General features: G+C 46.0%; 1 protein-coding gene across 1 annotated transcript in view; it reads right to left on the bottom strand.

The window, feature by feature from the left end:
• Positions 1-27,757, bottom strand: part of med1 (mediator complex subunit 1) — an 87,897-nt gene that overhangs the window by 15,313 nt on the left and 44,827 nt on the right. The window contains exons 11-16 of the mRNA XM_085966557.1: positions 23,120-23,231; positions 21,139-21,263; positions 19,185-19,306; positions 17,847-18,048; positions 15,033-15,128; positions 10,651-10,756 (exon numbers count right to left, since the gene is read on the bottom strand). Of these exons, the coding sequence (XP_085822683.1) occupies positions 10,651-10,756; positions 15,033-15,128; positions 17,847-18,048; positions 19,185-19,306; positions 21,139-21,263; positions 23,120-23,231 (763 nt within the window). The remainder of the gene's footprint in view (positions 1-10,650; positions 10,757-15,032; positions 15,129-17,846; positions 18,049-19,184; positions 19,307-21,138; positions 21,264-23,119; positions 23,232-27,757) is intronic.

The following is a 27,757-nucleotide window of genomic DNA, read 5'->3' as shown; positions in this document are numbered from 1 at the left end:
CCGGCCCTGGGGACGTCAGCCATGGCGGGTAGCGATGTCCCTGATGTGGGCTTCCTTGGGAAGACAAACATTTTCTCATGGGGGGTGGCGTTAGTGGCAGTGCAGAGCAGTGACCGAATAGAGTGGAGCGCATCGGGGAGCACATCCTGCCAGCGGGAGGTTGGAAGGCCCCTAGACTTTAAGGCTAGCAGCATGGCCTTCCAAACTGTCGCATTTTCTCTTTCCACCTGTCCGTTCCCCCGGGGGTTGTAACTGGTGGTCCTGCTTGTGGCAATACCCCTAGTTAGCAGGTACTGACGGAGTTCGTCGCTCATAAACGATGAGCCCCGGTCGCTATGGATATAGCTGGGGAAGCCGAACAGGGTGAAGAGGTTGTTCAGACATTTAATGACCGTGGCACTGGTCATGTCCGGGCAGGGGAAGGCGAACGGGAAACATTGAGGAAGTACACATTGCGGTCGGAGGAGGGGAGAGGCCCTTTAAAATCAACGCTCAGGCGCTCGAAGGGGCGAGTGGCTTTTATCAGGTGGGCCCTGTCTGGTCTATAAAAGTGTGGTTTGCACTCAGCGCAGACTTGGCAGTTCCTGGTCATGGTCCTGACCTCCTCAATGGAGTAAGGCAGGTTGCGGGCCTTGATGAGGTGGAAGAACCTGGTGACCCCCGGGTGGCAGAGGTCACTGTGGAGGACCCGTAGTCTATCGATCTGCGCGCTGGCGCAGGTGCCACGCGATAGCGCATCCGGGGGTTCATTTAGCTTCCCGGGCCGGTACAAGATCTCGTAGTTGTAGGTGGAAAGTTCGATTCTCCACCTCAAGATCTTGTCATTTTTGATTTTGCCCCTCTGCTTGTTGTTAAACATAAAAGCAACTGAACGCTGGTCAGTGAGCAGGGTAAATCGTTTTCCGGCCAGGTAGTGCCTCCAATGACGCACAGCCTCCACAATCGCCTGGGCCTCCTTCTCAACAGCGGAGTGTCTGGTCTCCGGGCCTTGGAGGGTTCGTGAAAAGAAGGCCACGGGTCTCCCCGCCTGATTGAGGGTAGCGGCCAGGGCAAAGTCGGACGCGTCGCTTTCCACCTGGAAGGGGATGGATTCGTCCACTGCGTGCATGGTGGCTTTGGCAATGTCCTCCTTGATACGGTGGAAGGCTAAGCGGGCCTCTGCCTTCAAGGGAAAAGAGGTGGACTTGATCAGCGGACGGGCCTTGTCCGCATAGTAGGGGACCCACTGGGCGTAATAGGAGAAAAACCCTAGGCACCTCTTCAGGGCCTTGAGGCAGTGGAAGTTCCATAAGGGGACGCATCCGGTCGGGGTCGGGGCCGATGACTCCGTGTTCCACAACACAGCCAAGGATGGCGAGGCGGTTTGTGCGGAATATGCACTTCTCCTTGTTATATGTCAGGTTTAGGAGTTGGGCGGTGCGGAGGAATTTTTCGAGGTTTGCGTCATGGTCCTGCAAGTCACGGCCGCAGATGGTCACATTGTCCAGATATGGGAAAGTGGCCTGCAACGCATTTTGATCTACCATCCGGTCCATCTCCCTTTGGAAGACGGAGACCCCGTTGGTGACGCCAAAGGGAACCCTAAGGAAGTGATAGAGGCGGCCGTTTGCCTCAAAGGCAGTGTACTGGCGGTCCTCAGGGCGGATGGGGAGCTGGTGGTACGCTGATTTCAGGTCAATGGTCGAGAAGACGCGGTACTGCGCGATCTGGTTGACCATATCAGCTATACGGGGGAGTGGGTAGGCGTCCAGCAGGGTGTAGCGATTTATTGTCTGGCTGTAGTCGATGACCAGGCGCTGCTTCTCGCCGGTCTTAACGACCACAACCTGGGCTCGCCAGGGGCTGGTGCTGCCCTCAATAATCCCTTCTTTCAGGAGCCGCTCCACTTCGGTTTTAATGAAAACCCTGTCCCCGGCACTGTATCGCCTGCTCTTTGTGGCGATGGGCTTACAGTCGGGGGTGAGGTTAGCAAACAGTGGGGGGGGGGGGTGACTCTGAGTGTGGAGAGGTTGCACCTGGTGCGCGGCGGGCAGTTTGGAAGCTGCTGGCTGCGGACTGTGAGTGGGGGTAGGGGTCCACCGTACGCCATCGTAACACTTTTAAGGTGGCACTGAAAATCTAACCCCAGCAGGACGGCAGCGCAGAGGTCAGGCAGGACCAGAAGTTTAAAATGATCGTACACGGTCCCGTCTACTACGAGTGTCACCACGCAGTAGCCGCCGATGTCCGCTGACTGGGACTCGGAGGCCATAGAAATCCGCCGGTGCGCAGGCAGGACTGGGAGAGAGCAACGCCGCACCGTGTCGGGGTGGATGAAGCTCTCCGTGCTCCCAGAGTCAAAAAGGCAGATTGTATCGTGACCATTTACCTTAATGTCCATTGTGGAACTGGCCAGTTGGTGCGGTCTCGCTTGGTCCAGTGTAACGGATGCCAGCGTAGGGGTCGGTGTGTCGCTGCGGGTATCAGATGAGGCGGTGTCGGGGGCCTGCTGCGTCCCGGCTGTCGTCCAAGATGGCGGCGTCCATGATCCCCATGTGGCTGGAGGCGTCCAAAATGGCTGCTGTACCGGTGATTCGCACACGGCCGGGGAGGTCCAAAATGGCGGCCCGCATGGCCCACACGCGGCGCTGCTGGGGTTCGGGGTGGCTTTGGCCCTGCAGACGCTAGCGTAGTGTCCCTTCTTCCCGCAGCCCGAGCAGATCGCGTTTTTCGCCGGGCAGCGCGCTCTGGGGTGTTTTGCCTGGCCACAGAAGTAGCATTTCTGGCCTTGGGGCACTGCTGTCTGGCCTTGGGACACTGCTGCGGTAGTTGGGCCGTTGTTGGGGTGTGGCTGGGGTGGCACGGCGCTATGAGGCGGTCCTACCGTGTCCCAGGCTGTCATTCCCCGTGGCGTCCACGGTGCAGAGGAGTAGGCATCCATGCCCTGGTAGGCTGCATCCAACGATAGTGCGAGTTCAGAGGCCTTGTTGAGGTCGAGGTTACTCTGCTCCAACAGTCGCTGTCGTGTGTAATTGGATCTGTGGCCCGCTACAAAAGCGTCCCGGATAAGTTCCTCTGTGTACACGGCGGCCTTTACATCCTTACAACCACAGGCCCGGCCAAGCACAGACAGTGCCTGAAGGTATTCCACGGTCGATTCCCCAGGTTGTTGTTTACGACTCCCCAGGAGGTGCCTGGCGTACACTTCGTTCACTGGGCGCGTGTACTGGTCCTTGAGGAGCTTGATAGCATCCGCGTACGAGGTTGCGTCTTGGATGACCGAGTACACTCGGTGGTTCACTTTGGAGGTCAGGACATCCAGTTTGTCCTCGTCCGATTTGATTGCTTCGGAGGCGGTCAGGAATTTTTCGAAACACTTAAGCCAGTGAGTAAACTTGGTGGATGAGTCCGCCTCCCGATGATCTAAGTCCAGGCATGCTGGTGTGAGGATCTTCTCCATTATAAAAATGTTGTTAATAAAATTGATGCGCTATCAATTACTCATAAAAGACTGAGAGTTAGAAGAGTAACTAAAGGCTTTTATTAACAACAGAATGGAGGTCTGCCTCGAGTGGTCGACCGGTCCAGGATACAAGGGCTGGGGAGCAGTCACCTTTATACTAGGACCTGTGGGAGGAGTCAGCCGAGGCATGTCCAGGCATGTACACAGTGGAATACAAACAGGACAAACAGGAATACAAACAGTGGTTTACCACAACCTGTTTTATTGTTCTCCTGCAGTCCGTGTATTATTGATACTCGGACACTACACTGGCGACGAGCAGGTTCGAACTCACCTGCAGTACTGCATCACCTCACGGGGGTCTTTCCCGGAGAAGAAGCTTCTTGGAGGTCGAAGTCAGAGCAACGGGCGTCGACCGCGGGCAACCGCCCAAGGATCCATCGGAGTTCGGAGAATTGCAGGAGAGGCTGTGGAGAGCTGGGCTTGGCTCCCGTCAAGGTGTTCCAGCAAATCGTGCGGGTAGCAGGTAGTGCGCTGACCCTTCCGGACTGCGGCGGGCTCGAGCTCGATCGAGCGGCTCTGCAAAGGGGCCGTGCAGCGTCGTCGGGAGGGAAAGAGAGTGGAGCACACAGGGCGCGGTCGGTGCTCGAGAACCGGGCAGCGTAGAGAAAATAAAACGAGGGGAAGGAAAAGTGAGACGCGCCGAAGCCGCGGGTCGCCGCCATTACCCTGAAGAACGCTAGGAGCAGCGTGGCAGCAAGGGGAAGAAGGAAAAGTGCGGGAGGCGCCATTTTATTCCATTGGGGAAGAAGAAAAAGCACGGGAGGCGCCATTTTAAATCACCCAAGATGCCGGAGTGGCAGTATCACTGCTTTCGACAACGAGGTAGAAGACTGGACCACGTATGTGGAAAGAATTGAAGCGTACCGCAAGGCAAATGAGGTGGCCGATGGAAAGAAGGCGTCGGTATTATTAAATTTGATGGGCGCGAGAACGTACGGCCGATTGCGGAATTTAATTACCCCAGCTAAACCAATGGAGAAAAGTTTTGAAGAGATTGTTAATATCTTACAGGAACACCTAAACCCTACACCGCTGCTGATAGCAGAAAGATTCAAGTTCCATAAAATAAACCAGCACAAAGATGAGAGCAATGCTGACTATCTTACGGAACTACGCAAGTTATCGAAGCACTGCCAGTTCGGAGCAGGACTGGCAGACACCTTACGGGGTAAGTTTGTCTGCGGGCTCCAGAGTGAAGGAACCCAGAAACGACTACTTTTGGAAAAGGACCTGACGCTAGAACAGGCTTTCAGCGTGGCAGTATCCTACAAAGCAGCAGCACGGGGAGCTGCGGAAATACAACAGAAACCACAAGAATACAGCGCTAAAAAAATGGCGTATGGAGCAGAAAAGTGCTATCGCTGCGGCAGAACAACCCATGATCAGAAGGACTGCTGGTTTAAGGACAAAGTATGCAGGCAATGTGGGAAAATGGGACACATAGCAAGAGTCTGCAGGTCGGGAAAGAAAACCAACACTACAAGAACTACTAAGGAAAAGTACAAGAAAGTAAAAAAAATGACAGACAGTAGTTCGGAAGATCAGGAGAGTGATAATGGCTCCGGGAGCAGGAGACTAAGTTGTCTATAGTTACACAACGTGATCGCAAAGGAGGATCACCGAACCATTTGGGTCACCCTCATGATAGCAGGGTCCCAAGTAAAGATGGAATTGGATACAGGATCAGCCCTAACTGTCATGAATCGACGAGACTATGAGCGGCTATTCTCACACATACTCTTGAAGGACACGTCCATTGTACTGAAGACATACACGGGGCAAAAAGTCTACCCCAGAGGAAAAATAAGGGTGCCAGTTAAATACAACGGCAAGGAAACACAGAAACTGTATCTATATATACTACAAGATGGAGGACCACCATTATTGGGACGTGAATGGATCCGAAAAATACAATTGGATTGGCATTCCATTCAGGTGCTCGCTGTGACTGACAAAAAGGATGATGACGTCACACCTGGACGACTGTCAAAAATTCTAACTGACGCGAAAGAGGTGTTCCAACAAGGACTTGGGACTCTAAAAGGAGTAAAGGCAACAATAAAAATCGAAGATAACGCAAACCCAAAATTTTTTTAAGCCCAGACCGGTACCGTATGCGATCCGCCCAGCCGTTGAAGCAGAACTGGAGAGTCTGGAGCGTTCGGGTGTGCTGTCCAAGGTGGACTGGAGCGAGTGGGCCACACCCATCGTTCCTGTTATGAATCATTGAGCAGCACGCCTGGAGAGCCGAAGAAGGTTCGCATCTGTGGGGACTTCAAGGTAACTGTGAACACAGTCCTGCACACAGTACAATATCCACGTAAACGGTTAGAATACATTTTCGCCTCACTATCTGGAGGGAAACGCTTTACAAAGATTGATCTGGCCCAAGCGTATCTACAAATGGAGGTGGAAGAAGCATCTAGGAAATACCTCACGATAAACACTCACAAAGGCCTTTACCAGTACAATCGACTGGTATTCGGGGTAGCATCAGACCCGGCTATTTGGCAGAGGGCGATGGAACAAGTCCTGCAAGGGATCCCGGGGACCCAGTGTTATTTGGACGACATCCTGGTTACGGGCGAAAATGACAGTGAACACCTTGCCAACCTGGAGCAGGTGCTCACGAGATTACAGGAATATGGGCTACGAGCCAACCGCCCCAAATGCGAGTTCTTCAGGAGACAAATCTCGTATTGTGGCCACATGATTGATGAGGAAGGGCAGCACGGTGGCATAGTGGTTAGCACTGTTGCCTCACAGCGCCAGGGACCCGGGTTCGAATCCGGCCTCGGGCGACTGTCTGTGTGGAGTTTGCACATTCTCCCCGTGTTTGCGTGGGTTTACTCCGGGTGCTCCGGTTTCCTCCCACAGTCCAAAGATGTGCGGGTTAGGTTGATTGGCTATGATAAATTGACCCTTAGTGTTAGGGGGATTAAATGCGTGGGGTTACGGGGATCGGGTGGGATATGTGTCGGTGCAGGCTCGATGGGCCGAAATGGCCTCTATCTGCACTGTGGGGTTTCTGTGATTCTGTGATAAGTCGCCAGACAAGATTGAGGCTGTAGTCAAGGCTCCAGCACCGGAAAATGTGTCGCAACTGAGGTAGTTTCTCGGGTTGCTGAACTACTACCATAACTTCTTGCCGAATTTATCTACAATTCTGCACCCACTGAACGCCCTGCTGCAAACTGGAGTAACATGGCAATGGAGTGATGAGTGTAAGCGTGCCTTTCAGAAATGTAAATGCCTAATCACTTCAAAAGAAGTATTGGCCCACTACAACCCAACACTACCGATTCGGTTGGCATGTGATGCGTCTCCCTACGGCATTGGAGCGGTGCTGTCACACAAATTCCTTGACGGTTCAGAGGCCAATAGCCTTTGCGTCGCGCTCGTTAACCTCAGCCGAGCGTAACTACGCCCAGATTGACAGGGAGGCCCTCAGCCTGGTGTGGGGGGGTGAAGAAGTTCAATCACTATCTGCACGGGCAGAAATTCACCCTACTGACTGATCATCAACCCCTGGTCTCCATTTTTAACCCAAAGAAGGGCGTTCCGGTGATGACGGCGCAACGGCTGCAAAGATGGTCACTTTTTCTAAGGGCACATCAGTACGACAGAGTACAAGGGTATGAAACAGCATGGAAACGCTGATGGGCTGTTGCGCCTACCGTTGCCTACGGTAGAGGAAGCACCTGCAGTGGACCCTGTTGAGATATTCCATGCGACCATAGTCGAATGTCTACCTGTTACAAACTCAAGTATACAGAAGGAAACCCGAAATGACCCGACACTCTCTCGGGTCTATGATTTGACGGTGAAGGGATGGCCAGCACATGGCGACTCACTGTTGCCAGCATTCTCGCCAAGGAGAGAACAGCTGTCAGTGTGCCGGGGGACCTTGATGTGTGGATCCCGAGTGGTAATTCCACCCAAGTTGAGAGATAGAGTGCTCAATGAGCTTCATGAGGGTCATCTGGGAGGGGTAAAAAGGAAAAGCCTAGCCAGGGCGTTTGTGTAGTGGCCAGGAATTGATAAAGAAATCGAGGATATGACCAAGAGATGTACAGGATGCCAGAAGGTCCAAAACGCTCCACCACAGGCCCCGCTACACCCATAGGAGTGGCCCTCATCTCCATGGCAACGGGTACACATTGATTTTGCTGGTCCATTTATGGACTCAATGTTTCTAATCGCCGAGGATGCCCATTCGAAATGGCCAGAGGTCATCAAAATGTCCTCCACCACCACGGAGAAAACTATTGCAGTCCTACGGACCATCTTCGCCAGGAATGGCTTGCCAGAACAGATTTGCTCCGACAATGGGCCACAGTTTGTGTCCGAGGATTTCCGGAGGTTTCTGAGGAATAATGGGGTGAAACATTACACATCTGCCTCATATCATTCAGCCACAAATGGATTGGCTGAGAGGTTTGTTCAGACCTTTAAAAAGGCGATGTATAACGACGACATACCACTACAACACAAGGTAGATAATTTCTTGTTTGCTTACCGGAATGCGACACATGCAGTCACCAACCAAGCTCCAGCCATAATGTTCTTCAACCGAAGACTAAGATGTCGCCTGGATTTGCTCAAACCAAACATAAGACGAGATGTTGAGGATAAGCAATTCCAGCACATCAATGAGAAGCCAACCAGGAGCTTCAAGATAGGGCAACCAGTCTTGGCCCGCGACTACCGAACAGAAAAATGGCAGCCAGGAACGACATACACACAGCAGGGACCACTAATGTACACAGTGGACGTTGGAGAGAGCATCGTGAGACGCCATGCTGACCAGATTCTAGAGTCACAGGAACAAGCCAAACCCATACCACGAGCATGTGCACCTGGTAATGAACCCGAAGTACAGACTGCGTCTACCTCAGAAGCAGTGGTATTGGAAGCTGACGAACCAACCAATGACAATGAGCCAGAATCGACTCCGCCGCAAGAACAGGATACTCGAGAAAGGCGCTATCCAGTCAGGATCAGGAAGCCTCCTCAAAGACTGAACTTATAAATAATTATTTCAGTTGATGTATATAGTACAGAGAAAATTGTAATTGTAATTAGTTATTATTTAGCTGTTAAATGAATGTTATGTACTGTTTATCTAAAAGGGGACGAATTGTTGTGTATGTACCTTTAAGAGAAGAACTGATTTTATACTGCAGTACCGGCAGTGACCACACCTGTATAAAAAGCCATAGCAGGCTTCTGTACTTCAGTCTTAAGTTTACCCTCTGTTCAGTAGATACCTGTTTTATTGTTCTCCTGCAGTCCGTGTATTATTGATACTCGGACACTACAGAATCCTAAACTGCTCCCAAGCCTCAGGTTTACTGCTTTTTCTGGCCAATTTATATGTCCTCTCCTTGGATCTTATGCTATCCCTAATTTCCCTTGTTAGCCACGGTTGAGTCACCTTTTTTGTTTTATTTTTATGCCAAACTGGGATGAACAAATTCTGTAGCTCATCCATGCGGTCTTTGAATGTTTGCCATTGCCTATCCACCGTCAACCGTTTGAGTGACATTCCCCAATCAATCCTACCCAACTCGCGCCTCAGACCATCGTAGTTTCCTTTATTTAAATTTAGGACCCTAGTCTCTGAGTCAACTACTTCATTCTCCATCTTAATGAAGAATTCGATCATATTATGATCGCTCTGACCCAAGGGGCCTCGTACAACAAGATTGCTAATTAATCCTTTCTCGTTACATAATACCCAGTCCAAGATGGCCTGGGTGTCATTGTGCACCAGTCGCTGAAGGTAAGCATGCAGGTGGTTAAGAAGGCAAATGGTATGTTGGCCTTCATAGCGAGAGGATTCGAGTACAGGAGCAAGGATGTCTTGCTGCAGTTGTACATGGCCTTGGTGAGGCCACACCTTGAGTATTGTGTGCAGTTTTGGTCACCTTATCTGAGGAAGGATGTTCTTGCCATGGAGGGAGTGCAGCGAAGATTCACCAGACTGATACCTGGGATGGCAGGGATGACATATGAGGAGAGATTGGGTCGATTGGGCTTATATTCGCTGGAGTTTAGAAGAATGAGAGGGGATCTCATTGAAACATAAAATTCTAACAGGACTAGACAGACTAGATGCAGGAAGGATGCTCCCGAAGGCAGGGGAGTTCAGAACCAGGGGTCACAGTCTAAGGATAAGGGGTAGGCCATTTAGGATAGAAATTAGGAGGAATTTCTTCACCCAGAGAGTGGTGAACCTGTGGAATTCTCTACCACAGAAGGCAGTTGAGGCCAATTCATTATATATATTCAAGAAGGAGTTAGATATATTTCTTAAGGCTAAAGGGATCAAGGGATATTGGGAGAAAGCAGGGGCAGGGCACTGAATTTGGATGATCAGCCATGATCTCATTAAATGGCAGAGCAGGCTCGAGGGGCAGAATGGCCTACTCCTGCTCCAATCTTCTACGTTTCTAAAAGGCAATAACTTGTTAGGTTAGCTCTATCGCACCACACAAAAGTGATCAGTCTTGAAGTGAGAAACTAATGATTATGAACAGTTGGATGGCATCACAGTTGAGCCAAAAGTTTTTCTCACCCGACATCCAACTTTCCAGCATTAACTGGAAAGTGATTAGGAGCGGGACACCCTCGTTAAACTTTCCTCTCAAGCCTGGGGTGCTGAGCTGAATGGCGTCTGGGATCTTGTCTCTTTGGCCCTGATTTTAACTTCAGGTGGATTCCCCGCTCAAATTACAGGTGGGTCTGAATGATGTCATCGGGCTGCAACATGCATATGTAAAGAAAGACTGTCGGCTCCAGGCGCTTGGCCTTGTCGCCTGCTCAGGAGAGCAGGTTAAAATTGCAGATGTTGCGATCATGGCGGTTTTCGGATCGTTAAGATTTTAATTTTAATTTTAACCACCCACCCGCCAGATTTCTGCTGAGCAAGTAGGCTTAAAATCGTCCCCTATGTGTCAGTACTAAACCAAGCAATGCCTTTTCCCACTAGACTATTGGAGAATGTGATCTCCAAAACACTGGTATAAATCTCAGAATGCTATCTAATAAAGATGTAATTTGAGTTACACGATGACCATCAATAAATCCCGCCCATGATCCTCCTTTTTCTGGAATGTATTCAGTACAGAGAAGACCCTTACCGCTGTACCACTCTGGTAATGAAGTCATCAGTACAGATGAGGGCATCGGAGAGTCCTTTATAGAGCTTACAGCTCACTTGCCTGGAGTCCAGCACATCCATCACAACTGGTAAAATAAACAGCATTGAAAATTGAAACTTGAAACGGAGAAGCTACACCAGAGACCACAACTGAGAGTACTGGCTGCTCTTTGGGAGCTTTCAAAATAACACAATGATCATTTAGAACAAAGGTAACTTTTAAAATAATTGAACAAGATGTGGAGTCTGAGAAAGTAGAGAGATCATTTAAAAATGATTGTGGAAAGGGGGTATAAGCTCAGTGGTAGAGCATCTGACTGGCAGATCAAGAGCTCCCCAGTTCAAATGTGGGTGCCCCCTCATTGACCTTTATTTAAGATAATTGTCAAAAGAACCAAAGGCGAGATGAGGAGAATTCTTTGATGCAGCAAGTTATGGTGATCTGGAATGCGCTGCCTGAAAGGGTGGTGGAAGCAGATTCAATAGTAACTTTCAAAAGAGAATTGGATAAATACTTGAAGGGGAAAAATTTGCAGGGTTATGGGGAAAGGGCAGGTGAGTGGGACGAATTGGATAGCACTTTCAAAGAGCGGGCACAGGCACGATGGGCCGAATGGCCTCCTTCTATGCTGTATGTTTTTTTCAGAGGCCCAGTGTCGGGAGCAGCCGGTGAGTATTTATACTCAGTTTCGCGGGTTTTTTCAGAGTCTTACCAATCTCAGACGGGTGGCGGCGTTCCAGAGCCACGTCATGATTCAAAAAGTGACGCGGGCAAGCGGAAGCAGCTGATTGGGTGAGTACGGCCAGGTGAGTATTTATACTACTCTATAGTTTGACAGTTAAAGTTAATAGTGTATAAGGTTTAGAAGGTCTTAATTTTGTGGTTTATAGTTTCTAAGGTCTCTGTTGTGTAGCGGGGAGTGCTAGTAAATAAGGGCCCTTGAGTAATTAATATAATTTAATTGTAGTGTAATTAGTGGTCTTTGATTTGATGTAATTTAATTTAATTAAATTAAAGGGTATATCATGGCAGCACAGCTCGGCCCCACGGCATGCTCCTCCTGCGCTATGTTGGAAATCAGGGACACTTCCTGTGTCCCTGACGACCGTGTGCGGGAAGTGCATCCAGATGCAGCTACTGGCAGACCGCATTGCGGCGCTGCAGCTGCGAATTAATATACACTGGAGCATCTGTGAATCTGAGGATGTCGTGGCTAGCACGTTTAGTGAGTTGGTCACACCGCAGGTAAAGGCTGCACAGGCAGGAAGGGAATGGATGACCGTCAGGCAGAGTAGTAGGCGCAGGCAGGTAGTGCAGGAGTCCCCTGTGGACATCTTCCTCTCAAACAGATATACCGCTTTGGATATTGTTGATGGGGGGGATGGCTTATTGGGGGAAGGCAGCAGCAGCCAAGTTCATGGCACTGTGGGTGGCTCTGCTGCACAGGACGGGAGGAAAAAGAGCGGGAGAGCTATAGTGATGGGGGATTCTATTGTAAGGGGAATAGACAGGCGTTTCTGCGGCCGCAAACGAGACTCCAGGATGGTATGTTGCCTCCCTGGTGCAAGGGTCAAGGATGTCTCAGAGCGGCTGCAGAGCATTTTGGAAAGGGAGGCATATAGGCACCAATGATATAGGTAAAAAACAGGATGAGGTCCTAAAAGCTGAATATAGGGAGTTAGGAGGTAAATTAAAAAATAGGACCTCAAAAGGTAGTAATCTCAGGACTGCTACAGGTGCCATGTGCTAGTCAGAGTAGAAATAGAAGGATATTTCAGATGAATACATGGCTAGAGGAATGGTGCATGGGGGAGGGATTCAAATTCCTGGGACATTGTAACCGGTTCTGGGGGGGAGGTGGGACCAGTACAAACTGGACGGTTTGCACCTAGGCAGGACCGGGACCGATGTCCTAGGGGGAGTGTTTGCTAGTGCTCTTGGGGAGGGTTTAAACTAAAATGGCAGGGGGTTGGGAACCTGTGCAGGGAGACAGAGAAAAGGGAAACAAGGATAGAAGCAAAAGATAGGAAGGAGAAAAGCAGAAGTGGAAGGCAGAGAAATCAACGGTGTAAATCAAACAGGGCCACAGTTAAAAATAATTCTAAAAGGACAAAGAATGCTAAAAAAACAAGCCTGAAGGCTTTGTGTCTTAATGTGAGGAGCATTCGTAATAAGGTGGACAAATTAGCTGCGTAAATAGATGTAAACGGATACGATATAATTGGGATTACGGAGACATGGCTCCATGGTGACCAAGGCTGGGAACTCAACATCCAGGGGCTTTCAATATTCAGGAAAGATAGGCAAAAAGGAAAAGGAGGTGGGGTAGCATTGCTGGTTAAAGAGGGGATTAACACAATTGTAAGGAAGGATATTTGCTCTGATGATGTAGAATCTATGGGTAGAACTGAGAAATACCATGGGGCAGAAAACATTAGTGGGAGTTGTATACAGACCCCCAAACAGTAGTGGTGAGGTTGGGGATGGCATTAAACAGGAAATTAGAGACGCAAGCAATAAGGGCACAGCAGTTATCATGGGTGACTTTAATCGGCATATAGATTGGGCTAACCAAATTAGTAACAATACTGTGGAAGAGGAATTCCTGGACCAATATGTCGAGGAACCAACTAGAGATCAGGCCATCTTAGACTGGGTATTATGTAATGAGAAAGGACTAATTAGCAATCTTGTTGTGCGAGTTCCCTTGGGGAAGAGCGATCATAATATGATAGAATTCATCATTAAGATGGAGAGTGACGTAGTTGACGCAGAGACTAGGATCCTGAACTTAAATAAAGGAAACTCCAATGGTATGAGGCGCGAGTTGGCTGGGATGGATTGGGGGACGTTGCTTAAAGGGTTGACGGTGGATAGGCAATGGCAAACATTTAAAGATCACATGGATGAAGTACAGAATTTGTTCATCCCTGTCTGGCATAAAACTAAAACAGGAAAGGTGGCTCAACCGTGGCTAACAAGGGAAATTAGGAATAGCGTAAGATCCAAGGAGCAGACATATAAATTGGCCAGAAAAAGCAGCAAACCTGAGGATTAAGAGGGGGAAAATAAGAGTATGAGAGCAAGCTTGCAGGGAACATAAAAACTGACTGTAAAAGCTTCTATAGCTATGTGAAAAGAAAAAGATTAGTGAAGTCAAGCATAGCTCCCTTGCAGTCAGAATCAGGGGAATTTATAATGGGGAACAAAGAAATGGAAGACCAATTAAATACATACTTTGGTTCTGTCTTCACAAAGGAGGACACAAATAACCTCCCAGAGGTCAGGGAGCATAGGGTCTAATGAGAGGGAGGAACTGAATGAAATCAGTATTTGTAGGGAAATGGACGGGATTGAAGGCCGATAAATCCCCAGGGCCTCAATCTACATCCTAGGGTACTTAAGGAAGTGGACCTAGAAATAGTAGATGCATTGCTGGTCATCTTCCAAAATTCTATAGACTCTGAAACAGTTCCCATGGATTGGAGGGTAGCTAATGTAACCCCACTATTTAAAAAAGGTGGTAGAGAGAAAACAGGGAATTATAGATTCATTAAATATATTCAAGAAGGAGTTAGATATATTTCTGAAGGCTAAAGGGATCAAGGAATAGGGAGAGAAGGCAGGAACAAGGTACTGAATTTGATGATCAGCCATGATCTCATTGAATGGCGGAGCAGGCTCGAGGGGGCCGAATGGCCTACTCCTGCTCCTATCTTCTATGTTTCTATGAGGGAATGTTTGGGGCCCTGGATGGTGGGAAGGGAGGAAGTAAAAAGGCAGGTGTTGCATCCCCTGCGCTTGAATGGGAAGGTGCGGGGCGAAGGTGAAGGGCTGTTGGGGGTGATAGAAGAGTGGACCAGGGTGTCACAGAGGGAGCGGTCCCTTCAGAATGCTTGGGGGGGGGGCGGGGGGGGGGGAAGAAAGAGGAGGCAAAGATGTGTTTGGATCACGTTGGAGGTGGCGGAAATGGCGCAGGATGATCTGTTGAATGTGGAGGCTGGTGGAGTGAACAGTGAGGACAAGGGGAACCCTATCATGGTTCTGGGAAGGAAGGGACGGGGAGAGCGCAGAACTGTGGGACATCTCTCCTGCCTTCCATCCTATCACAGACCTTCCCTTTGTTCTTTCCTCCCCATCTCCCTGCTCCTGCTTAAAAATCTCTTTCTAACCCTTTCCAGTTCTGACGAAAGGTCTCCGACTCGAAACGTTGACTCTCTCTCTCTTCGATGCTGCCTGACCTGCTGAGTGCTTCCAGCATTTTCTGTTGTTATTTCAGAATCTAGTAATGAGTATTCTACTAAACAGGTTTACATATGGTCACAAACTAGACAAAGATTTTAGTCAGTAAAGTAGCATACCACACACAAGGGAGTCGTTGACTGGGTGCTGGAAGGACAGGCTGAAGCTGGTATCGCTCAACGGGCACACCTCAAACTGCAAACGACCAGGTAAATCTGCAATCAAACGATTCACACAGAAATTATAAGAAAACTGTACAGGAAACGAATTTAAGAGAGTTTTACAATTGCTCTGATTAACAGATTGAAAGGTTTTCCCTCGCTTTTCACTCTGGGAGCTGGGTCTAGCCCTGATATGATATTTTCCTCTTTCTGTTGGCAACAAGGACCGCATTTCTAATGAACTTGGGAAGTGCCAATCCAGTTCTTAGTGGCCATGAGTTAATAGAGGTTTTTAAAGTTATGAAATGCTTTGAGAAGGTGAATAGCAAAATATTGTTTCCTTCTTTGTTCCAGTGAAAAAATTGTCAATTTTTCAAGCCGTTCCTCATAACTATAGCCTCTCATTCTGGTATTACTCTAGTGAATCTTCACCATACCCTTTTTATGACTTTAATATCCTACTTATACTGAACTGCATATACTACTCCAACTGTGGCCTAACCCATGTCTCAGTTCCTTGCTTTTATATTAAACAACCCAGTGTATACAGCCCAAAGTCCCTTTTGCCTTTTTAATAGTCTTTTCTATCTGCACTCATGCTGTTAAAGATCTCTGTATCTGAAACACCTAGATCTCTCCATTCCTCACTCTCTTAAGGAGGATTCACACAGGAATACGTATAATTTTTGTCATTGTTCTTTGTTCCCGAAATGTACCAGGTCACATTTCTTGAACTGCATCTGCCACCGTCCTGCCCACTGCACTTGCCTGTCGATGTCCTCCTAAAATCCTCATCACAGCTTGGCGTGCTCCAGTCATTAGCAAATTAAAAATGATCCCTCGTGCCTATCCCATTCATTTATATAGATAGAAAGCAACAAAAAAAAACAGCAAATAGTCCTGGTGCACACCACTACCCATAACCTGACCATGTGAAAAATACTCATTTACACTGCTCTTTAGTTTCTGTCCCATAACCAAATGTAGCTACATGTTTCAAATCCAGAGGCCACGAGTTTAAAATCGCACCATGGCAAGCTGTGTGACTGAATTCAACAAATTTAGTAATTGTGAGCAAGCACCGGAACAATGATCATGATAGCTGCCAAACTGTTGTAAAAACCCAACTGGTTCACTAATGTCCTTTAGCATAGGAAAGCAGCTGGCCAGTATCCGACTGCAGTCTTGCACTGTAGTTGATTCTCAAGGCCGTCTGAAGTGATCTACGAAGCCATTTAGCTGCAAAAACAATTACCCAGCGGTTCAGGAAGAAGACCTGCCACCTTCTCAGGGCAACCGGGGTGGACAATAAATGCGGCCTTGCTGAGCCGCCCACTTACAGTGAACAAATTAAAAAAAAAAAGGTTTTCAGCCTTTAGAGTATTTGATGCTGCCTGGGCATTAATTTTAAAAATGTTCAGAGCTATATTATTGTTAACACAATTCTGAAGGGTCTGTGTAAGGATAGACTTTCTGGTCAGTTGAGCAGGAGCAGAACAGGCACTGGGGACTGGAAAATCAGATTAAGAGCTAGATTACCGAACTCAGTTTTCTGGCAGGCATCTTAGACTGGCCTGAAGTGGTGTGGCTGAAAACAAGCTATACTTTCATTTAAATATTATAATACACTGAAATGAAACCCAACAGGATTTTCTGTCTGCTCATACTGGGTTCTCACTTCACCTATTCGGAATGGGTCTAAGGGAGAGCTCCATAAGCAATGGCATTTTTAGCATTATGTTCCGTTTTGCTGCACATTATTTTGTACAATCTCCATTGTTAAATTTTGTTGATTTTTTTTTTAATGAAAAGTGCTTAACGATTAACTTTCTTGAAAAATGTTGCACCTCAAATGCAGTATTTCATGGGTGAAGTGGTACGAGGTGAAAGAAGGCATGCCAAGAAGATCAGCAGGCACCAGAGCTAGTCTGTGCACACCCATTATGCCACAAGCCATACCTGGCAATGACCAAGAGGAACTGGTTCTATCAACATGAAGCCAGTTGCATGTGGGTGCCACCCACTGAAAGGAGACCGGCAACCAACCTGCAACACGGGCAGCACACCAGTGAGCGTCAAGGTCACTTGTTCCCTCAATTTTTTTGCCACTACCTCCTGTCAGTTCTGCCCTGGAATGCCAAAACAGCACAATAGTGCGTACCAATGAGGAGGTCTGGGTGCAGCATCACTCTCACTTGGTCACAGACTCAGTTTGCTGCCTCCAGATTCATTTTGCCAGCCAGTGGGTTTTGTCAGGCCACCTTTTCTCCCCCAAGCAGCCTTTGTAAATGCTGAAATAGATGGAGTGAATATTTAGAATCTTTGCAAAAAGTTTTTTTTCTCCACTTCCACCTTTTATGACCACATGCCTTTCATTTTGCTGACGTGTATAATTTCCTGCCCCTTCTTTCTCAGTGGTCAGCCCAACATGAGCCACGAGCTTGCCATGAATAAGCAGTGAGGGGGCAGCCCTGAAAAATCTTGGGCGAGCAGTCCTGCTGGCAAGTGTTGCGCTTGCTGCACAGATGCTTCATCAGACTCCATGGCGCCACAACAAATCTGTCCTGCAATCTTTTCAAGGGCAAAAGGCGTCACAAGGAAGTTGGTTAATTGCAGAAGCTATTTTCAACAACTAAAAAGCAGCAACGACCAACAAGTTCCTGTTTTCGCTATAGGGGAGTACCAACCTGAGCACAACCGTCTCGCAAATGGGTAAATGCACAATCCCAGTAAACGGAGCAATCAGGTTCTTGTATAGAAAACCTCCCATACCTTCCTTGAGCACAGTCCTCTTCACACAGCTCCCAATCAGCGTGTTGTAGGCCACTTGGTGTCTGATAAGCTCCAGAATCTGAGGCACCTGGCCTGGGTGCCTGAAAGGGATTTTATGAAGCAGTGCTCCCTGCAGGCACCTCCCATCATGGATTGGGGCATCCTTGTTCAGAAAGTAGCAATGCTGTTGGCCTGGTAAAGACTGGCAAAGCACCAACATCAAACTTTTAATTCATTTAAATATATTATATGCACATATATAAAACTGTCAAGAGTGAAACAGTCAAGATTCTAGTCTGTGGCATACATTTATCATGGATATTTGTCCAGAGGAGGATACTTGTCAACGTGCAGGGCTCTCTTCATTCCCCTCTCCCACCCCGCTCAAATATACAGAGCAGAAGTCAGTCAAATGAAACAGTGAAAGATTAGTACTGCATGTCTGCCATTTGTGACTGCTTGAATACTGACAACACTTGAATATTTAATTTAAGGAATATAGGCACGTTTTTACCGACTTGCCCCCAATCTCTCTGGAAGGCTGAGTCTTGCTATTGTACAGTTTCACGGAATTTGGGAGTCCTCCATTGCCTCATTCATGTATCCGTACTTCATGTACGTGGATAGACTGGAGAAGCTGGGGTTTTTCTTCTTCGAGCAGGGAAGGCTAAGAGGGGATTTGTTAGAGGTGTTTAAAATCATGAAGGGTTTAGATAGAGTAAATAAAGGGAAACTATTTCCAATGGCTGAAGGGTTGATATTCAAAGGGCACAGATTTAAGGTGATTGGCAAAAGAACCAGAGGCGACATAAGGAAAAACTTTTTTACACAACCAGTGGTTAGGATTTGGAACGCACTGCCTGATAGGCTGGATACAGATTCAATAGTAGCCTTCAAAAGGGAATTAGATAAATGCTTGAAGGAGGAAAAATTGTAGGGATATGGGGAAAGAGCGGGGGAGTGGGAGTAACTGGATTGCTCTTCAAAAGTGCAGATGCAGACTCGATGTGCCGAATGGCCTCCTTCTGTGCTGCACTATTCTATCTGTGAGCCTAGATGGTGAATGTAAACAAACTGTGCCAAAATCCAGTCCTATCCACACCCAATGTCCACACAGGTGCGTTCTCCAAGACGTATCTATGAATAGTAAGCAAGAGCAGGAACACTGGCTGATGCTTCCACTCCCAAGTCTAAGGGTGGTGAGGCTAACTGTAGTGTCTTCAGATAACTCAGCAAGTAAAAACATAAATCAGCTAATAAATAAATCAACAGTAATGTTTTAAACAAATAACCAGAATTACAACTAGTCTATAAATTCCAGTATTACTGGTCACTCACAGCATAAAACCGCATGTTGTGTTTCAAAGTTGATGAGCTGCCATCCTTCCCTGAGAGTACAAATTGTGTGATCAGTTCATATAGTGGAACTAGAGTGGCAGGAGGATCGAAGAGGGGGATACCTGTCCAAAAAAAAAATCATCATTGGAAGAACATAGAAAATCACACGCCGCTAGATACGGTGAAAAACCTACTGAAGGTGTGATTGTTCTGTTCGACTATGTATAAGCTCGAGGAACAGCACCTCATTTTTGATTAGGTATTTTACAGCATGGAGTTCAACAGTTTCAGATTATAGCCTCTGCCACAATTTTTTCAGACAGCTGCTGCTGATGATTCTGCTATTCCCATTTAAACCTCCTCTCAACCCATCTTCTGTTTCTTTACTTGTCCCATTACCATCTCCTTTTGCCTCGCACCATCATCCCTTTTGTCTTTTAATCTCTCCTGCCTTCTACCCTATCACAGACCTTCCCTTTTGTTCTTTCCTCCCCTCCCCCTTTCCCTGGCTCTGCACTTGCTTAAAACCTGTTACATCTCTAACTTTTCCCAATTCTGACAAAAGGTTATTGACCTGAAATGTTAACTCAGTTTCTCTCTTGACAGATGCTGCCTGACCTGCTGAGTATTTCCAGCATTTTCTACTTTTATTATGTATTAGCCATAATGGGAGCAAATCAAGTTCTGGTTGATTTTTGATCTAAAAGCACTATAAAATGCATACACTACCCATTCCTTTAAAAAAAAACATTGTGAAGATATGTTACACTAAATGCTGAGATTTTACAGGTTATTATATTGTCTGTAGTCCATTTTTGCCAAAAGGGTGCAGTAGAAATGCGTACTTTATTCTCTTGTGGTATCCATCTTCGCTATTAGAAGGCGTGAGCGCACTTAAAAAAAAAATTAGTAGCAGATTGCTGACTGCTCAAAGTCAACATTCTGAAATTCTACTTTGAAAACATTTTAAACAGACTATTAATTATACTAAAGTGTTTGATCCTTGACAAGGAGACCAGGCTTGACTCCTTTCCACCCCCTCCTCCCCCCCGCCACTCTCCAAAAGGTCTGACTCATGCTGGGGATAGCCCCTCCACTTTCTTGCCTCATCGGTTGTTTCTCATGAGCCGAGAGGTGAGTGTAGGAAGCTATTGTATTGTGGGGGAGGAACCCGCAGGGTCATCGCAGACGAGCCCAATTCTGACCTCAACCAAAATTTGCTTTCTGTCACTGAACAGAGATCAGAAGCAGGAAACCTCCCTAATCCACGGGCACTGAGTTCAATTGTTCTGCCCTAGCTGAGATCAGCTAACTCAACACAGACCAGGGAGCCAACGGGGGGGAGCTCTTTGGTATTGCTGATCTTTCCAACACTGGCAGACTGGCTTTCCTGAGGCGACAGCTGTTTTGAAGGTATTATAGAGAAGACACACTTGTTGCCGGGGCCCTAGAATTCACCTCCAAAGCCTCTCTGCCTCTCTCTCCTCTCTGCCTCTCTCTCCTCCTTTAAGACGCTCCTTAAAACCTACCTCTTGTCACCTGTCCTAGTATCTCAAGTTGCTCAGTGACAAATTTAGATTGATAATGCACCTTGGGATGTTTTGCTACATTAAAGTCACGATATAAATGCAAGTTGAAATAGGAATCATGTTGCAATATCAGATAAGAGACCATAAAGTGATATCCCACATATCATGAGTTAATAAGTGATCCATAGATTGACTAAAACTCAGAGCACCACGCTGAAACTTGAAAAGCAGTACATTGTGCGGACAGTAGAATTTTAATCAAACAAAGTTTTGAATTGTAGGATACTAGGAGTACTTAAAACTTCAATTGTTTAATCCTGCTTATTTAACCAGGGAAGATTGTACAAAGCCCTTTAGGGTCAGCTTTAAACTTTGATGGCACCCTGTCCTAATATTTCTCTCGCAATGGGTGCACATAAACTAACCTAAGAAGCTCTGAAGTTTCTGAATGAAAAAAGTTGATACAGGAATTGGCCGAGGAAATTTTAGGAAGAAGCAGGCTGGCAGGTCCACACTGTTGGTATTTGTCACAGAAGAGAAGGAAGGTGTGCTGGAAGAGAAAAAAAACAAAGTAGGAGGATTACCGCATGGCTAACCAACAGCCAGGGCACGGAGTCAGATCTATTTGCAGCATTTCAGGGATCAGTGTTATCAGTAACCTTATTTAGCCTATTGTTAACAATGTAATATAGGAAATACCAAGGCAAAATATTAATGCTATGCGGATATGTTTATTGTAGGCTACCCTTAATTCGCCATTCCAAATTGTTCCCACTACTACCCCCACCACACCTGTAACTGCCAGCACCTGTCAGTTTGGCTCAGTTGGTAGCACTCCCGCTACTGAGTCAGAAGATTGAGAGTTCAAGGCCCACTATGGATTTGAGCACATAATCTAGGCTCACACCTCAGTCATTTTGAGGGAGTACTGCATTGTCAGAGATGCTGTCTTTCAAATAAGATGTCAAACCGAGGTCCCATCGGCCTGTTCTGGTGGTTCAGATGGACGGTAAAGATCGCATGACACTTTAAGAGAAGCTGTTCTCCCAGTGTCTTAGCCAACATTCCTCCCTCATCCAACAGCCAAAAAAAACCAAATTAACTGGCCATTACTTCACTTGCTGTTTGCAAGCCCTTGCCATGGGCAAAATGGCTGCCAATACCAGTGGCTACACTTTAAAAAAGCACTTTTGAAGCATTTTGGGATCTCAAGGACATAAACCTCAATGTAAATGCAAACTCTTTCTTTCTTTAGCAAAATACTACGGATGCTGTTTCTCTCTCTCCACGGATGCTGCCTGGCCTGCTGAGTGTTCCCAGCATTTTCTGTTGTTATTTCTTTCTTTCTTTCCTTCATTCTAGCATTATACAACTTAACATGCTAAATTTTGCAACAATAAAACCTATAATCTAACGGATGGCTGTGTGTTTGTCATATTTCAAATGGACCCAGAATGAGAATTTCCCCCATGCACAACCACATGCCACTAAAATGCTAGTGATAGCAAAAAGGAGAAGAACAAAGTCAAAGTGACAACTGGCCAAAGCCCTTTTAAAAACAAGCATCGTCACAATTTAACAACAATAATTATTGATGATAAAAAGCAGAGTTGGGTACCACAGCCACCCAATTCACTATTACTTGGTGGCATTGGGGTTTTTGAAACGTTCTAGGTGTTATTTATAAGATAAAAAGCCTGGGGATTTGACTATATGCTTCTCCTCTTGCATAGGGAATGGTATGAGACAGATAGCCCATTTTATAGTAATTCCTGTCTCAAATTACTGTAAACCAGTGTGCAAACCATACCTAATATTAAAGCATATTACATAAAATCACCCAAATTATAAACAAGTAACAAATAGTAACTCTCACAATGGTTTTTGGTTGGTTTGTTTCTCTGAGGTGCTACAATTATTACCAGCACACCCTCTTGGCTTGGCTAATAGCTGATGGAATAAAATCTCTTCCTGCGACTAAGGCTGCAATTACACTATAAGCTTAGTATTAGTTTGAAGGGGTTTTGTTTTGCAACAATACTAAACGTGTATAGTATAAAGCCGGAGTTAAGGCCCAACCTGAGACTGGAGCGGCGGAATGAGACTAACCTCGTCCAAGGAGTTTTCACTCTGGCAATCAGGTTAGGCTTTGATTCTGGACTCGAAGCTGCATTTACACTATATTTGCAGTCTTGAGGCAAAGCAAACCCACACTATACTTATGGTGTTAATACACGCTGACAATGCGAATTATCAGTCTGCATTAGGACTATCATCAATCATTGCATAGCCATGTTAGGAGTGCCTTTAACACTATACTTAAACAATTATTCCTACATTATACGGTTTAATGAGCAAGGATTACTTAACCCAAAGTCCCCATTCACCAGCAGCAAGTTTCCTTACCCTTTGTTGTCTGTGGGATGGGAGCCTGTGATCAGGGGAGCTATAGGCAGCTTACACATTCCCGTGGGGCCCTCAATCGTTACAAACACATTCATGCCCAAGGATCGGGGAACTGCAGAGAGAGGATAAAAACAAATTAGCTGCAAAAACTACAAAAGGGAAAATAAACAGAAGCGCCAAATTCCTGCTACTTATGATTGTTTCCTATAAAATAGCATTATACAAAATAACAAATGGGTCTGAATGTATTACAAGGATGTAAACACTCGAGCTTCCAACGTTGAAGCAGTTTAAAAAACTCATCTAAATGATCTAATAGCAATCATAACATGAACGAGTTCAATGTAGTGTTTGAAAGGGAGAAACGCGACATAGCTACTAAGATTCTGGATTTAGGAAAGGTCGACTTCAAGGAGATGAGACAAAGACTGTCCACAGTAAACTGGGCATGGCTGTTAATGGGGAAAACGACAGAAGATTAGTGGGAGGTGTTCAAAAAAGAATTTGTGATACAGAACCAGATTATACCAGGGGGGCAAGAGCCCTATTTGCCAAAAAAAAGCCACGGACGGCTAAAGAGGTAAGTGTCAGTGGTGGCTCAGTGGGTAGCACACTGGCCTCTGAGTCAGAAGGTTGTGGGTTCAAATCCCACTCCAGGAACTTGGAGCACATAAAGCTAGGCTGACACTCCAGTGCAGTGCTGAGGGAGTGCTGCACTGTCGGAGGTGCCGTCATTCAGATGAAACGTTAAACTGAGGCCCCGTCTGCTCTCTCAGGTGGACGTAAAAGATCCCACGGCACTATTTCGAAGAACAGCAGGGGAGTTCTCCCCGGTGTCCTGGGCCAATATTTATCCCTCAATCAACATAACAAAAACAGTTTATCTGGTCATTATCACATTGCTGTTTGTGGGAGCTTGCTGTGCGCAAATTGGCTGCCGTGTTTCCCACATTACAACAGTGACTACACTTCAAAAGTACTTCATTGGCTGTAAAGCACTTTGGGACGTCCAGTGGTCGTGAAAGGCGCTATATAAATGCAAGTCTTTTTAAGAGATAGCATGATACTAAGAAAACACATACAAAAATGCAAAAAATAGCACAGATCCTGTTGAATGGGAAAGATAGAAAGAACAGAAAAGATGACAAAACAGATAGCAAGAGCTACAAAAGGAGTATGAAAAGAAGCTTGCAAGAAATATCAAAATCAACTCAAAGAATTTTTACATTTATATTAGGAAAGAGGGTGGTCAGGAGCAATGTTGGCCCGTTAAAAACTGATATCGTTGATATTGTCAATGATGATAAAGAAATGGCGGACATGTTGAATAATTACTTTGCATCAGTATTTACAGTAGAAGAGGATTGCATGCTGGAAATCCCAAAGAAACTAATATTGAAGCAGAAACAGGGACTCATTAAAATTAATGTAAACAAAATAACAGTAATGAAGAAACTAATGGTACTAAAGAGTGGCAAATCCCCAGGACCAGATGGGTCCCAGGGTTTTAAAGGAAGTAGGTCAGCACATTGCAGATGCCCTAACTGGAATCGTCCAAAGTTCTCTCTATTTTGGAGCTGTCCCTTTAGATTGGAAAATTGTCCATGTCACTGCTATTTATGAATGGCGAGGGGGAAAGAAACAGGAAATTATAGACCAGTTAGCCTAACATCTGTTGTCGGGAAATTGCTAGAGTCCATAATTAAGGTTGGGGTGACTGAAGACCGTGAAAATTTTCAGCTCATCAGAAAGAGCCAGCATGGATTTGTGAAAGGTAGGTCATGCCTGACAAACCCGATTGAATTTTTGGAAGAGGTGACTAAAGTAGTGGACAGGGGAATGTCTATGGCTGTTATTTATATGGACGTCCAGAAGGCATTTCATTAAGTCCCTCATAAGAGACTGTTAACTAAGGTTGAAGTCCATGGAATTGAAGGCAAATTATTGACTTGGTTAGGAAATTGGCTGAGCGGCAGGAGACAGAGAGTAGGGATAATGGGCAGATACTCTAATTGGCAGGATGTGACTAGTGTTGGGGCCTCAACATTCACAGTATTTATTAACGACTTAGATGATGGCATAGAAAGCCACGTATCCAAATTTGCAGATGACACAAAGGTAGGCGGCACTGTAGACGAAAGCATAAAATTACAAAGGGATATTGATAGATTAAGTGAATGGGCAAATGGATATCAATGTAGGCAAATGTGAGGTCATCCACTTTGGACCCAAAAACAATAGAGCAGGGTACTTTCTAAATGGTGAAAAGCTAAAAACAGTGGAGGTCCAAAGACACAGATAATTAAAAAGGTACAGAAAATAATCAAAAAGGCTAATGGAATGCTGGTCTCTGTATCTAGAGGACTAGAATACAAGAGAGATTTAGGTGTCCTCGTACAGGAAACAGAGAAAGTTAGCATGCAGGTACAGCAAGCAATTAGGCAATTTGGAGTACAAGAGTAAGGAAGTCTCACTACAATTGTACAGGGCTTTGGCGAGACCACACCTGGAGTACTGTGAACAGTTTTGGTCTCCTTAACGGAGAAAGGACATACATGCCTTAGAGGCGGTGCCACAAAAGTTCACTAGATTGATTCCTGGGATGAGCGAGAGCTGTCCTATGATGAGAGATTGTGTAGATTGGGCCTATACTCTCGAGTTTAGAAGAATGAGGGGTGATCTCATTGAAACACAAGATTCTGAGGGGGACTGACAGGGTAGATGCTGAGATGTTGTTCCTCTAGCTGGAGAGTCTAGAACTAGGGGGCATAGTCTCAGGATAAGGGGTCAGCCATTTAAGACTGAGATGAGGAGGAATTTCTTCACTCAGAGGGTTGTGAATCTTTGGAATGCTCTATCTCAAAGGGCTGTGGATGCTGAGTCTGTGTGTATATTCAAGGCCGAGATAGATTTTTGGACTCTAGAGGAATCGAGGGATATGGAGATTGGGCTGGAAAGTAGAGTTGTGGTCGAAGATCAGCCATGATCTTATTGAATGGCGGAGCAGGCTCGAAGGGTTGTATGGTCTACTCCCGCTCCTAATTCTTATGTTCTTATAAGGAGGTAGAAGTTATGCTGCAGCTATACAAAGGCCTGGTTAGACCACACCTGGAGTACAGTGCGCAGTTCTGGGCACCACACCTTAGGAAGGATAGATTGGCCTCGGAGAGAGTGCAGTGTAGGTTTACCAGAATGATGCCCGGTCTCCAAGGGTTAAATTACAAGGAGAGATTACACAAATTAGGGTTGTATTCTCTAGAATTTAGCAGGTTAATGGGTGATTTGATCGAAGTTTTCAAGATATTAAAGGGAACAGATAGGGTCGATAGAGAGAAACTATTTCCGCTGGTTGGGGAGTCTAGGACTAGGGGGCATAGTCTAAAAATTAGAGCCAGACTTTTCAGGAATGAAATTAGGAAGCACTTCTACACAAAAAGGGTGGTAGAAGTTTAAAACTCTCTTCTGCAAATGGCAACTGATGCTAGATCAATTCATTTTAAATCTGAGATTGATAGATTTTTGTTAACCAAAGGTATTAAGGGCCAAAGGCAGGAATATGGAGTAAGATCGCAGATCAGCCATGATTTCACATTGAATGCCAGAACAGGTTCGAGGGGCTAAATGGCCTACTCCTGATCCTGTTCGCAAGCCTCAGTGTAAAAAGAAAGCTTTTCCACATTGTTTTCTGGAGTCTGCAGCTTCCATCATACTGTGGTATTGTATTTTACGAGTTGGTATAATGAATGTTGCAATCAATGTGTTATTTCTGATCACGTCACAGGAACTAGGATGTTTTACTTGTCAACTGACAGTCAAAGGATTTTTACAGAAGAATCTCAATCTAATGTAGTCTAAATTAAGTTCAATAACATCAGCTGTCCAATGATGGAATAAATTACACAAACTCGGTCATCAGTCTGTCCTAGATTGTAACAAACTCAAAAGCATGGGATATGGTCTCAAGCGTAGAAGGAAAGCGTACAGACAGTTCAATTATTTTTACACAGAATGTGGTGAATGTGTGGAACAGACTTCCCAAATAAGCAGATAGTGTGGAAAATTTTACAGGAGAATTGGATAGATATTTGACGGAGTAGGCAATTAAGGAGCATCAATCTTTGGGACCAGGCAGAGGATCCCATACTTTTAAACTAGCAGCTGCAAAAGAGGCATTTAATAACAAAGGAATTCCTGTGCAACTGTGGAACAAAACTGGTGGTATAAGTAGTTAGCATTGTATGAATATGAAACCTGGACCTTGAATGTTAAAGTGGGATGGCCTCGGGTATTGGAGTTGCTCTGCTACAGATGTAGGTTAAAAATCGTTAGGGTTAAGAAAAGTAACTGGAATCACAAATACAAGTACTGTAAATAATACGTATATAGTCCCAGTGTGAATTCCCCACCAAGTTCATCGTTTAAACCCCTCAAACCCAACATTTATTTAATGTTATCTTCTTGCAGTGCATCGGTCCTTTAAGTATGTTATTTCCACCCTGGTTTCTATTACTCACTGAAAGCTATGTTTGCCTATAATTGTTGGCATTGCAAAAAAACAACAAATGGTCACAAAATTGAGTTCCTTCCAAACATAAATTGCAATTCAACTCAAGATACAGGTAGACTATCCTTTATCCG

Source organism: Somniosus microcephalus, chromosome 24, assembly GCF_052327205.1.
Source record: "Somniosus microcephalus isolate GS21.2 chromosome 24, FLI_Smic_1.0, whole genome shotgun sequence".
In the NCBI taxonomy this organism is placed as follows: Eukaryota; Metazoa; Chordata; class Chondrichthyes; order Squaliformes; family Somniosidae; genus Somniosus; species Somniosus microcephalus.
Note: the sequence above shows the minus strand (reverse complement) of the source record. Positions and strands in the feature narration are given on the sequence as shown.